This window comes from Ceratotherium simum, chromosome 5, assembly GCF_057802395.1.
Source record: "Ceratotherium simum simum isolate JZ-2026a chromosome 5, ASM5780239v1, whole genome shotgun sequence".
Lineage (NCBI taxonomy): Eukaryota > Metazoa > Chordata > Mammalia > Perissodactyla > Rhinocerotidae > Ceratotherium > Ceratotherium simum.
This window is the reverse complement of record NC_141904.1, coordinates 66,167,813-66,180,627: the sequence shown is the minus strand read 5'-3', so window position 1 is coordinate 66,180,627 and position 12,815 is coordinate 66,167,813. Positions and strand designations below refer to the sequence as shown.

The window sequence follows — 12,815 nt, the reverse complement described above, 5'->3', positions numbered from 1 at the left end:
GGCCAGAAGAAAAGGAACAGGGGAGTTACCAATACAAGTGAGCTTGCTTTAGAATTTAAAGAGCATTATATAAGGTGATATTAACTAGTTCATTTTGTACCAGAGGCCAAATATTTGCTAGATTAAAATCTCATTCCATTCCACCATGACATAAGGTATTTCATGATTTCCTCCAAATTTTAATTCTGCAAAACTCAATAGTCAAAGGTCAATTTACAATGGACGTTTTCAATCAGAAAAGGTTTTATTATTATAAGAAACAATGCCATCAGGTAAAAATGCAAAAAATTGTGCAATTATGGCAAAATGTTTAAAAATATCTACACATTTGCCCCCAAAGGACTACAGTACTTACTACATACCTGAGCACTGAACATTGAATGCCATTTTAAACTGCTTCACATAGGGAATCTGATTCCTTGCAGATCACATCCACTTTTTCTCATGCACCAATGAAATCAGCTTGACACTTAAGCATCAACTTTGTAGGATAACAGAAAACAAAGATGGGAAAAAAAGAATACAATTTCTCCTTTCCTATAGCAAAGTTATACCAAGTCCAGTTTTCAATGTGTAAAAAATATATAGGAAAGTGCTACATATATTCTTCAAATGCAAAAATAAAGGTGAAGTGTGACTGCCATATGGTAGACATATATTCTAATTCTGTAGTACCCATTGTGCCTTTTACTTATATTCTCATCAAACTATGCAAATGTACCTTAAATATCTAAACATATACCCACACATATTACTAATCTTCGTTTTCTAGGACTTCTTCTGAAATCATTTTAAAAGTGGCAAAATATCCCAGCTATATAAACAAATAGTTCTTCATACAAAATTCCATACATATTCTACTCCTGTAGCAAATTCTAAACCTTGGCTTTAACACACTATACTAGAGCACACCCTCAATATAAATTGTTATAGCAAAAGGGTCAGCTGTTGTGCAGATCAACAGAATAAATCTACTGTAGAATTACCCACAGTATGTTGTACTCCTATATATCATACGGCACATGTAAATTGCTAACACAATGTCCTATGTCATGTTTTCAAGTAACACGTTTTTCTAAATAAATACAGAAGATTGTCAAAAAGCGGCAGGAAACTTAGATATTCAACAAAGCTTTCAAAAATAAATTACATGAACATCTCTTGCAAAAGTTAGTTATTTTTTTTCCTCCCCTCTGCAATGCAACACTGTAAAGATGCTTCAAAAAACTCACAGAAATAGCCCCCAAATAGCATGAAGATAAAGAAAACAGAAGATAAAGAAAAACTGGGGAGAAAAAAATAGGTTATTGGTTAACAAAGTTATAAAGAGATTATAGACACACTATCAAGGCCAATAAGAAGAAACCACATATCTAGCTTCCCAAGACTAGATTTTAAAATGTTAATTCTATAAATGCTGTCCACTTTAAATTCTGCTTCAGAAACCATTCCCTACTTGTAGAGGTCTAGGACAAGCAGTTTGGAAAGTTTCTGAAAAACGAGGTATGTGATGTAAAGAGGCAATGCTTTAAATTTGTTTCACAGTATCACATTACAATTGGTGCAAGAGTTTTTAACACAAACCATGCCAGTTTGTCTTCTTGAAGAGAATCAAAATGTTCTAGTTGGGGACAGATTCCGGCCTATACTTATTCCTGTATCAATTATTCTAGGCATAGTAAAAAATAAGTTACTGATCCAAATATCTGCCCTAGGTATTACAAATGAGTTGCTTTGTCCTTCATGTTAATATTCCTAACTGACTGTTAGAAATTCATCAGTTAAATATGAAAAGTGATTTATAATGCTATGGTTCTATTCACTCACTCTTTTCCTTCTCAATCACCTTCAGCTAGAACAAAGTTTTCAATGTAAAACTATTCATCATTGTTTAAGTGCAAAAATGAAAAAAATGAGGTTTCAATTGTCATATGTAACTTAAAAGCTATTAAATTAGACCACTGCAGGAGTTTTACGTTTCTGGAAAATAGTAAGTGTACAACTTCACATTATGCTCTGTGCAGAAGAGAAATAAGTTACCTTTCATTGTACCGATAATGACTGGACAGCTAGAGGATGGAAAAGGAGGTCAGGCAACAAAATGGCCCATGTTAGTGCAAACTGAATATAATGTTCTCATTATTCTAAGATTGAGTCCAGTTAGACCAGTAAGCGGCCATATCTTGCTATCCCATAAGTAGAGAATCTTGTGAAATCACAAGAGTTCAACAGGTAAAGTTATATGGCTGCAAAACTAACATACCAATTTAAAAGGAAAGCATAGGCTCAGACATTTTAAATCTATCTAGCTAAACACACAAATTAACTTAAACTAGCACCAGCCACCTGCGAATGCGAGGCCTTCTCGGAATTTTTAAAAATGAGACAGTGTTAGCACTTGAAAAACTTATCAACAGAAAACTGCTACTCTAAAACTTTAGCTTAACTTAAAGTTACATGGGAATTATGAAACAATAAGACCAAAAGCTCTTTCTGGGACTGATTTGTTTTTCTTTCCATCTACTCTAATAACAGAACACATTTAAATCTCAGTACATTTGAAAATGGTACACAAATATATATATATGAAGAATGAGGATCTAAGTTAGTACTTCTTGTGTTGGCGAGGTCACAGCTAAAGTCCTAGTGATATTGCCTCAGATTTTTACCCGTATTTAAAATAAAAAGTCACATCAAACTAGTTGGGATATCTCTAACCAATAATACCCTAACTGCTCTTACGAGAGTGCATAGTTGTCAATTCATCTGGTATCTCAGAGACTATTTATCACAAAATTCTAGAATGATATGATTACTTTTATACCAGAAAAAAAAAATGCTGATAATTGCACTTTGTTACCTTTTGCTTAATGAAATGAAAACATTATAAGGATGAAAAGAAATCCCTCCCTACATTGTAATCTTTAAGAGCGCCCATTTCCATGTAGAGTGTAAACTCTCTCAGCTTTCTTCAATACTGACAGCACTTCTTATATCATTGTAAGACTATGTTTCCTCAAGTAGGAAATGCCAGTGAGCTCACTAAGGCCTGCTACTCATTAAAGTACTTTCTGAAGACACTGAGGATAGAGTTTAGCAACAGCACATTCAAAATGCCGGCCAAGGTCCCAGAGCCGATCCGGGGTCTCATACACTTTCATCCACTGGTCAGTGATGTCATCATATTGGTAAAGGGAATTTTTTCTGCTGGTTCTGAAGACGTGTTCTTCAACAGTCACTTGAGTAGCTCGAACAAATAAATGGAGTTTATTCTGGAAAAGTACCAGTTTAAGATATGGATTTATGGACTCATCACAGGGGAAGTCCTTCTTACGAGTCCATTTATTTAGCTCAATGTCATAGGCTTCTACAGTAAACATACGTTGATGATTTCCACAGGTTCCAGCTATGTAGTAAATAGAGTCCTTGTATACAGCTGCTAAGCCCTGGATTCTAGGCACAGTCATGGGAGTTAAAAAACCCCAGTAGTCTTTTTGAGGCTCATAGAAGAGGAAAAATTCTCCTAAAAAGAGAAAAGAAAACAAGAATATGTACATTGTCATGTCTCTTTTTGGTTTTAAGGTTGAAGACTAAAGAGCACAATTTTACAAATATTTTTTTTCTAAAATATTTCCTTTCTAATCTCCAGAGATACACTAAATATGAGATTACAAAATAACCTAAAAGTTCTTCATTCCATGGTACAACATAACACCTAATATTATAGTCAATCTGAATTGAGGTGATCATATTGGGGAGGTATGATGAGTTACTTTGGCTTGACGGCAGAATAATAGTTAAGAGTTGGGTTCCATTTATTCTATCCAATTGTATATTTCAGAAAATTTATTTTAAGCCAGCTCTAAAAGAGCATTATTACTAATGCTTAACCAGTAAGATAAAAATATATATCTAGCTTCATCATAAATAAGCCATTATAAATTTGTGTGCTGATTATTTAATTAGAAGACAGTACATGGAATTGCTCAGATTTTTATCTATGGGCCACTAAGGTGTTTATCTTAAGTGTTGCTATAATGCAAAGACAAATATTCAAGAAGAGAAAACATGGCTTCAATAAGATAGAAAACACATATGTGGTTCATAGACTTGACTTTGAGTCACTTTCAATTCTATTTTGACAATAAAAGGGTATGCTGAGTCAGACTGCCAATGTAAAAATGTCTGAAAGAATTAACCTAGTGAAGATTTACAAGAATTTTGCTAATTATAACATTTGTATAAAATCCTTGTAATAAAAATCTGAACCCTTTATGAACAGATTAAATGATACTCCAAAAGCCACAGACAGTACAACATAAGCTTCCAACTACTCATGTCAAGTTTATTTATATAAAGAGGCTTTGTTTAGATTAGAAATACCTGCTTCTAAATTGAGCTTCCCCTTGAAAACTGTTTTGAACTAGGTTTACTCTTATCTACAAATTTAACTGCCTATTTAATAATAGTGACGCTTTAATTTCAATTTTCCTTAAAATACCTTTTGCTTGCACATCATTGACTAACTTGTAACAGGATTCTTAATAAAAAAGATAAGAATTAAAACTTTCTGAAGTGTACTACCTCTCTACAAATTTCTTATAGAAAGGAAAGATGACACACAAAAAGTTGATTTTTAAAATCTAAAATCCTCTTTCAATTTAAAACCAATGATGGGCAATTAAGAAAATCCTCTTCAGATCCCTCTTATATAAATCTCAGATTAAACAATGTTCATTCCAACTCCGAATTTCTATTAATTCATTGTTACTTTGCTTTAGTATTTACAATAATACACAACCTTTACCTTCCAATTGGGAGTCTTATAATTAATTCCATCTCTATTAACTAACTGCTTAGCCAATAAGACCAAAATATAGAGAGAGAGCTTCATCGTATTGGATGATATAACCTATCCAACCATACTCAATAGATTAAACATCCATTCTTATATTCCATTTTTCACCAAGACCAACAAACCCCAATTAAGCCTGTGCTTCTACTTAACTAAAAGAAGGCACTAGAGAGTACTACTCCTTCTGGAGAATTAACTTTATATTGAACTTCAAACAAATGGATTCAGGCATTTCTAGGAGATTTCAAGTCAAATAACAGATTAGAGCAAAAAACATAATTAAAAAATATATAATTGGATAAGAGCTAAAAAATCACATGTAATTACACAGAAGTTGCCCCTTTTACCTTGTTTTCTTGAAGAAGTGTGAGGAAACATTTCTATATAAACAATTAAGAAACAGTAGAGGAATAACAATGTTGGTATTATCAACATTGCATATAACATTCAAGCAACTAAAATGCGTAAAAAACCAAACACAAGGAAAACATTAGTTATCACAAATCAGAACTTTGGATCAAATGTCTTATTTATTCTCACTCAGTCACTGTTTCTACTTCTACTGTATCATCTTTGCCAGAGTTCTGGTCTTCAATAGTTTAAAAAAAAAAAAAAACTAAGTATATTAGATAGTCCCTCGTCCCTCTTATAATGATAAAAGTAAAAAAAAAAAAAAAAAAGTGACATCTCAAAGTTTTTCATTGACAACAATGTATTGTGGAAGGCAACATAAACTGCAGTGAAATTAAAATCTGAAGACTGTAATTTCAAACTCTTTGTAATTAAGTTTTCTAACCTTTGCAATCATAAAGCTTATACAAAATTCTTTGGTAACTGAATAGTATAACTTCAGTTGATGCTCTGTTCTTTTTTCTCTTTTAAACTAATTCCCAAAGTTCCATAAGAAAAGTACTTGCTACAACATGTCTTGATTATATATTATTGAAGAGCAAAAAAGTTATGTATCAAACTTGCTTTCTTGTTTAAAGTCTTAAAAACAGCTCTGAAATAGTTTTCCCAAAATGCTAAACTCTTATTTATTAAAGAACGTTTTCAAAAATACTTATTCCACATGATGTCAAAACACAATAAGATAAAAAACTTACAGGATCATTTTAGTAACTTAAAAATACCTGCCTTTTTTGATTCAAAATTTATTTTCTTTATAGGTTCTTTAAAGAACAGGTTGTTCCAACAAATAGTTTATGATAAGAAAGCCAGAGGTATTCCTCAGTCAACAGGAACAAACACCTGTTTTAGTGTAAGTAAGAAAACCACAATTTGACCTGTTACCCTTTCATGAAGAACTAAATCACTCAAGCACCTACCCTGTAAAACGTAGATCTTCTCTTTGTACTCCACAGCATTATGAAACTCCATTGCAACAGGCATTGCGCAAACAGTTGTCCAATGATTTTCTCTGCTGTCGTAGCACTCCACAGATTTTAGTGAGTTTCTCCCATCGCCTTCATAAACACGACCTCCAATTGCATACATCTTACCACAGCAATACACCAGTTTGCAGCCTATTCTGGCTCGAAGCAAGGATGGTTTGGATAGCCACCTATTGGTGGAATGGTCATACATCCAGAAATCATTTTCTGCCTTATGGTCAATGGATACCTCACTGCTGCTTGGCCTGTACCCTCCGGCAATGTAAATGTCATTATCTGGTGACACAAGAATCCCCACTTCTCTTAGGTCATTTGGTGGTTTGCATAGTTTAAACACTCTTCCTGTGACTATATCTAGACAAGGCACTGTTTGCTTCTTTCCTGAGTGTTTGTGGGCAGCGTCAAAACATATGATCATTTCAGACGCAGTCATTCCAAGTCTCTGTGTACAGCCATTGGTATTGGATGGTCCCTTTTCTACATAGCTTTTGGCTATAGCCTGTGCAAATTGAGGTGGAATTTTCTCTATAAAAGTATCTTCCATCAGAGGAAAACGTATGCATTTGGCAAAAATTTCTGGAAGGTGCACTTCTCTTTCATTCTGTTCATGTTCAAACCATCTTACAATGCTTTCGTAAACATGCTCTTCTCGGTCTACGTTTAAGTCATCACTGTCAAGTATACTTATCAGTTGGTCTTTTGTCAACTGGAGAAATTCTTGTTCTTTGGTGACACACAGAAACTTTTTACGGATGTATTCTTTTGATCGATCTCCGAGTTCTTGATGACCATAATGATCAGCAAAGATGAAGACCCCAATAGAATTTTGTGGGTCCAAATGACTGATCATATACTTAGCACATTGGTCTTGAATGGAAGGAATCTGGAAGATGCTAGCTGCAGTGAACAAGGCTTGAACATTGGCCTCTGTCAGAACAACTTTGGAGGTGTAGGCATAGTTTAACACTAAATCCATCGATTCAGCTTCAACACCAACTATTCGAACTTCTTTTTGAGTACTTTCTGTAAGGCCGCTAGTGAACATAGATCTAGGAAGGAAAGAGTGGTTACTATGATTTGTGTGCTACAAATAACAACTATTGTGGGGAATTTTTCAAAACATAAAGTTGCCACAAAGATAACCTTCTGAAAATGGAAAATATTTCCTAATGTGTTTCTTGAAATTCTGAATGCAAATAAAAGTCGATCATCTAGCAGAAGGATTTACTCTGGCTAATCTCAAAAACCCTATTTTCAGGACCAGTCCACGTGTGCCAACTCTGAGAAAAGGAGAGTATACCTAATTAAAGCACACCAAAAGTGCCATGGAATATTCCAGGACACCTTATTTTCCTTGGAGCCCCTATCCACGTTTCTGGTCAAATTGCCTTAGGGACTTGAGATCTTAAATCGCCAGGCTAGTCAGAAAGTTGAAGAGTACCTAGAGGGTGTTAATGTGATACATTAGCATGCAGAGACTGTCTAATAAAACTTTTCAGGTCCCAGTGGAAATTTACAAGGCAACTTGTGCCCCAAATATATCTTTAAAAACTTCATCTTAGAAAAAACAAGATGGTCTTCAGAAGTTCATATTCTCTCCCTACTCCTTTTTAAAGCTATTATCTTTTGAGTGCTTTCTTAATCATTATAAGGAAGATAAAGAATATCACTTCACTTATCCTTGGACATTTTGAAAACCTTTGCTTAAAGAAATAAACTTAATTTTCTCAAAGTTACCATATTTTACGTATTTATATCTGTATATAAATAAAGATTATGGTAGGGTTAATATAATGCCTACTTCTAAGGAGAGCTTAAGAATTAACTGATTCTTTGGAGATAATGGTTTGGTTTTTTTTTTTCCTCCCCAAAGCCCCAGTACATGGTCGTATATCCTAGTTCTAAGTCATTCTACTTCTTCTATGTGAGCCACGGCCACAGCATGGCAACAGACAGATGGGTGGTATACTTAACGCAACTGGGAAGCCAACCCGAGTCACCAAAGTGGTGAGTGCCGAACTTTAACCACTAGGCTATCAGGGCTGGCCTGAGATAATGGTTTTTTAAATCCCAAACTTTTGCCTTTGAGACCAAGTTTTTTTTGTTTTTAGAATTAAAATATGCATTTATGGGACTTTCTTGGCCAAAACATCAAGTAGCCAAAAGCCTGGCTCTTTATTTAAGTATTAGTCATTGACAAACATCATTTGCCTTTCTTTTCCCTTCTATAAGGTTTCTTTCTAGGCTGTTCTTAAAATTAAATATAAAAATCAAATCTAAAGCTCTTTTAAAAGCCTTTTGAGAAAAGGGCTGTGTGCCCTAGGATACTTAATAGCTGTCTGTTGAAGAAATTGACCTAATATTGGTGATACAGTTGATTATTCACGTCCAGACCCTTCCCATTTTAAGTGCTGTGTTATGAAAAATATCCTTAAATAGAAAGATTTCCAGTCATTTTTGAAGTCTCCATCAAATACATGAAATTAATTTAAAAATGCAATATGAGAAATATTGGAGGTATACAAAGACACAATAAGTCAGCTTGCTGCCTGGGTTAACCATCTTTGAACCCTATTTTCACTTCTACAATGTAAATTTTAAGTTTAATATCACATAGGCTTTTTTTTTTGCTGAGGAGGATTTGCCCTGAGGAGACAATCCTCTCCTTTTTTTGTTTGACGAAGATTAGCCCTGAGCTAACATCTGTGCCAGTCTTCCTCTATTTTGTATGTGTGTTGCTGCCGCAGCATGGCTGACAAGTGGTGTAGGTCCACACCTGGGATCCGAACCCACAAACCCAGGCTGCCGAAGCAGAGCGCGCGCCTAAGTTAACCACTATGCCGTGAGGCCGGCCCCTCACATAGGCTTTTTTTAATGACTGAAAACTAGATGTTCCAATGTATAAGCTAGTTTTCAATTCAGGTTCTGAAAAACTCAGCTGTACAGCTACCAATTAAAAAGAAAAATAAAGCCCTTCATGAGGCAAAGATTAACTCCCAAAGGAGACCATTACCACATGGGAACTCCTACTGACTTGACTGGGCTGGTCTCACACACCGGAGCAGTGTGACACTTGATGAGTTCTCCTCTGTTCTAATAGGTTCTTTATGTAAACTCTATATAAAATGGAAGCACTCCCTCACACAAAATTCTGAGCAGCAAAAAATTTCTAATAATCATGCAAATTTTAATTCTGACAAGTCACTGGGATCATGACCAGTGACCATGCCAGATTTAAAGCTATTCTAATTCTTCCACCAGTGATGCAAGACTTAGAAACTATTAAGTGTGACTTTCTAGATCTCACATAAGGAGCAGCACTGGTGCCAAGAAACTTCTGTACAAAAACCTCTAGCAGGAGATAAGAACCTAATCCTTAAGCTTTCTAGCCAAATATCTTCATTTGAATTCACATATCTTATGCTTAGAAAGTTTTCCAAGCATTTCCTAAACTTCTTGGAAATTAAGAAAATCTATTGTAGCATATTTCTTTTAAAGTGATTTGTCTAGGTCTTCAAAACTAATTTTAATTAAGTATGATATTTAAATAATATAAGCCAGAGTATAAAATTTCGGTAAGATATAGACATTTTCACTTTGAAGTTTCAATGTTTTGTTCTGTTTTTCTTACTATTCAAATCTAGTATACAATAAAAACCTCTGAAAGGCGACTTTAAAGAGGACCCACTCTTGTTCTTAAAAGTTGTGTAGTGACTAAGAAGCCTGGCTCTGGAATCGAATCTGGCCTCTGCCACTTACTAGTTAGATAGATGATTTAGGCAGGTCACTTAATCTTCCTGAGCTTTTTCACATGTAAAATGGGAATAACAACTGTGCAGAGACAGGACTGTGAAGATTATATAAAGCAATATACGTAAAGTGAGCTTAGCCCAGAGCTTGATAAATAGTAATTGTGACATATATTGAAATGCATAAATGACCTAACCACATCTAACAGATGCTCTGGATAAGTGAATCTCACGAGCAGCTTCCATTACCAGGCCAAACTTCATACCTTCTGTGAACATGAGTTTCTTCTTTTTTATTTCCAGCTCACTGCCTCATGACGGTTAATACTTAATAGTCCAGTGACCTACCCTAGGCAAGTCTAAATGGTTACATCACAAGCATCAAACTGAAGTGACTATATTTAACCCAGTATTCTGAGAAAGAGGAACCAGAAACTACTGTCTGGAACACTACAGTGCTATATGCCCTATAAAGGTAAACACCTTCAAAAGGAAAAAGCACATTTAGAGTTTGATTGAGAAAATTATTTCACTGTCATTCACTGTCACCATTTTTGAATACTGAAAGGCTTAAAAAAGTGAGCGTTTGAAACAGAAGGAGAAGTTAAATTCAAGCAGGAAACTGCCTTTATCACTGATCTTTTCTTAGAGTATGAAATTATTCTTTAGACCCAAGTTTTGAAATTTTACTTTTCAGTTGTATGATACACAAAGATGAATATAAATGAAAATGAAAACTTAGCTTAAAAATATTTCTGGATATCTTGGAAATAATCACTAGTCTAAGGCCTAAGGCACATAGAAACTATATTTCATTTATTTTTATTTTATTGCTTTTACCCTGCTGGCATTAACACAATCTATCCAATGGTAATGTGTTTTTAAAAGAACAGGCTATTATGTTTTAAACCCTAGAAGAGTTACATGCACTAAAGAAATACACATCATGGATAAATTTTTGGAACAAATTCTAAATCAGCACTGTCCAATAAAACTTTCAGTGATGGAAATGCTCTATATCTGTACAATGTGGCAGCCACTACCTACATGTGGCTACTGAGCACTTAAAATGTGGTTAGTATGCATGAGGAACTGAATTTTTAATTTTACTTAATTTTAAGTAATTGAAGTTTAAATAGCCACTTGTGGCTAGTGGCTGCTATACTGGGCAGCACAATTCTAGATTTTCTGGTTATTTACCTGAAATTAACGAACAAAAACATATTCACTAACTTAAAAACCAACCACCTGAATTCTGGAAGAATCCATTAGGTCAAAAACAAGGGCTTAACAGAATAGGGCCTATTATCTATTTTCAGGAAACAAACTCATTGGTTTCATTTCATTGTCGCATCTCAATAACATAATCAAGTGGGCAATATTGAGGGAGAAAGGGAACTCAGTGCAAATATCGATAGAAGTTTCTACCATTATCATACCTGAAGTAAGGGCTGATTGCAGCAAGAACGTTTCTATGACAGGAAAATGTTTTCCCGTGATCCACTTCCACTACAATGTCTGTCAACTGTCCTTCATCGTACATTATTTTGAGTTGCTTAAGAATACTGCAAGCATGGAAGGGGTCCATGGCATCGTTGGCTGTGTCTGAAGATGGAATCCCATTCGGTGTTGGGGAAGACTTACTTAAATCTAGGAGGAGAAAAATCGTACAACCACAAGAAGTTCGGAGCCAGTTACGGCGTCGCGGATTTGTTTGTTTGGCTTGTTTTTTTCCCCTTACAAAAATACATGTATGTATACATACACCACCAAATGGGACCGCGAGGTAGGATCTGGGAGAGAGCGAGCTGCGATGCAAGTTCAAACACCAGCGTGCTGCTCCTCCGGGAGCCCGGCGAGCCCGATGCCGCGCTCGCGGAGGGACCATGCGAGCAGAACAAGCGAGGTGTCTGCGGCGACTCCGCCGAGAGCCGGAATGTCACAGCCGACAACGGAGGCAGGAGCCTCACGAGGGAGGCTCAATGGATGGCGGCCGCCAGTGTCCCCTCAACCTCCTCCCGAACGGGTCGGAGCGGCGGCGGGTACCCGGCCTCCCCATCCCTGTTCGGCCGGACTGCCCACCGCCCTCCACTCCATCCATCCTCTTTCCCCTCATCCTTCTCCACTTCTCCATCCTTGTCTCCAACTGCTCATCGCCACCTCCTCAACTCGCAGCATGAGCCTGGCCCCCGGCCCACCTCCCCCGCAACACACCTCCCTAGCCACCACGCGACCCACCTGCCGACGCGGCCATTTCTCGACGGGGCCCCGGCTCCAGCTATTTAAAGAGGAAATGTCATTTCGCTTCTCTCTCTCCCGGGTTCCGGCTCTTCTAAGCTTCCCCTAGCCAATGGGGTGGCCCATCCATCCGGCTCCGCCCCTAGCCTCCGAATTCCGGGCGCCGATTGGCCATGAGGTGCGCACAGGTGCATCGGGAAATGTAGTTTTATTGCCACCGCTCCCGCGTGGTCCGGGTCGGGCGGCGGCTCAAGCCAGGGATTCCTATTGGCTGGTTCTGGCGGAGGTGGGGAGCAGGGAGCCGGCCAGCCTGTGTCCGTGGGGCGCGCAGTGCCTGCCGGGAGAGGTAGTCTTCTGGCTGAGCAGAGCTGTCATTCTGAGGGGCTGGGGTAGAGAAAGCTCTTGAAGTGCAAATTTCCCCCATTTTAGGTCTCTCTCCAGGCCCCTGGTTCATTTTTTCACCTTGTTCTTCATTCCCTAAACCTCCTGCCAATGACTAGCTTCCGGTATGAAAGCGGGCTCTGCGTGAGGGCTGTGAGACCAGAAAAATTTGGAAACAGACAAGAGGGCTGTTGTCCA

The 12,815-nt window shown here is 37.0% G+C and overlaps 1 protein-coding gene across 2 annotated transcripts; it reads right to left on the bottom strand.

The window, feature by feature from the left end:
• Positions 1-221: 221 nt before the first annotated feature.
• Positions 222-12,295, bottom strand: KBTBD8 (kelch repeat and BTB domain containing 8). 2 transcript variants are annotated; one of them, XM_004419901.3, is made up of 4 exons: positions 12,237-12,295; positions 11,438-11,648; positions 6,184-7,298; positions 222-3,523 (listed from the first exon to the last, which is right to left on the bottom strand). In XM_004419901.3, the coding sequence occupies exons 1-4, from the start codon at positions 12,250-12,252 to the stop codon at positions 3,060-3,062; spliced, it is 1,806 nt and encodes a 601-aa protein (XP_004419958.1). In that variant the 5' UTR covers positions 12,253-12,295; the 3' UTR covers positions 222-3,059. The 2 variants fall into 2 exon arrangements, with proteins under 2 accessions (XP_004419958.1, XP_014649111.1); XM_014793625.2 differs by lacking the exon at positions 12,237-12,295 and having other exon boundaries at positions 11,438-12,081.
• Between the last annotated feature and the right edge of the window lie 520 nt (positions 12,296-12,815).

Excerpts from the sequence above, each read along its gene's own strand:
- KBTBD8 (XM_014793625.2), bottom strand. The coding sequence starts at position 11,886 with ATGGTCCCTCCGCGAGCGCGGCATCGGGCTCGCCGGGCTCCCGGAGGA. Across the intron at positions 7,299-11,437 it reads GCAATCAGCCCTTACTTCAG|ATCTATGTTCACTAGCGGCC; the intron begins GTATGATAATGG and ends TTTCCTTCCTAG. Across the intron at positions 3,524-6,183 it reads GAAGATCTACGTTTTACAGG|GAGAATTTTTCCTCTTCTAT; the intron begins GTAGGTGCTTGA and ends TTCTCTTTTTAG.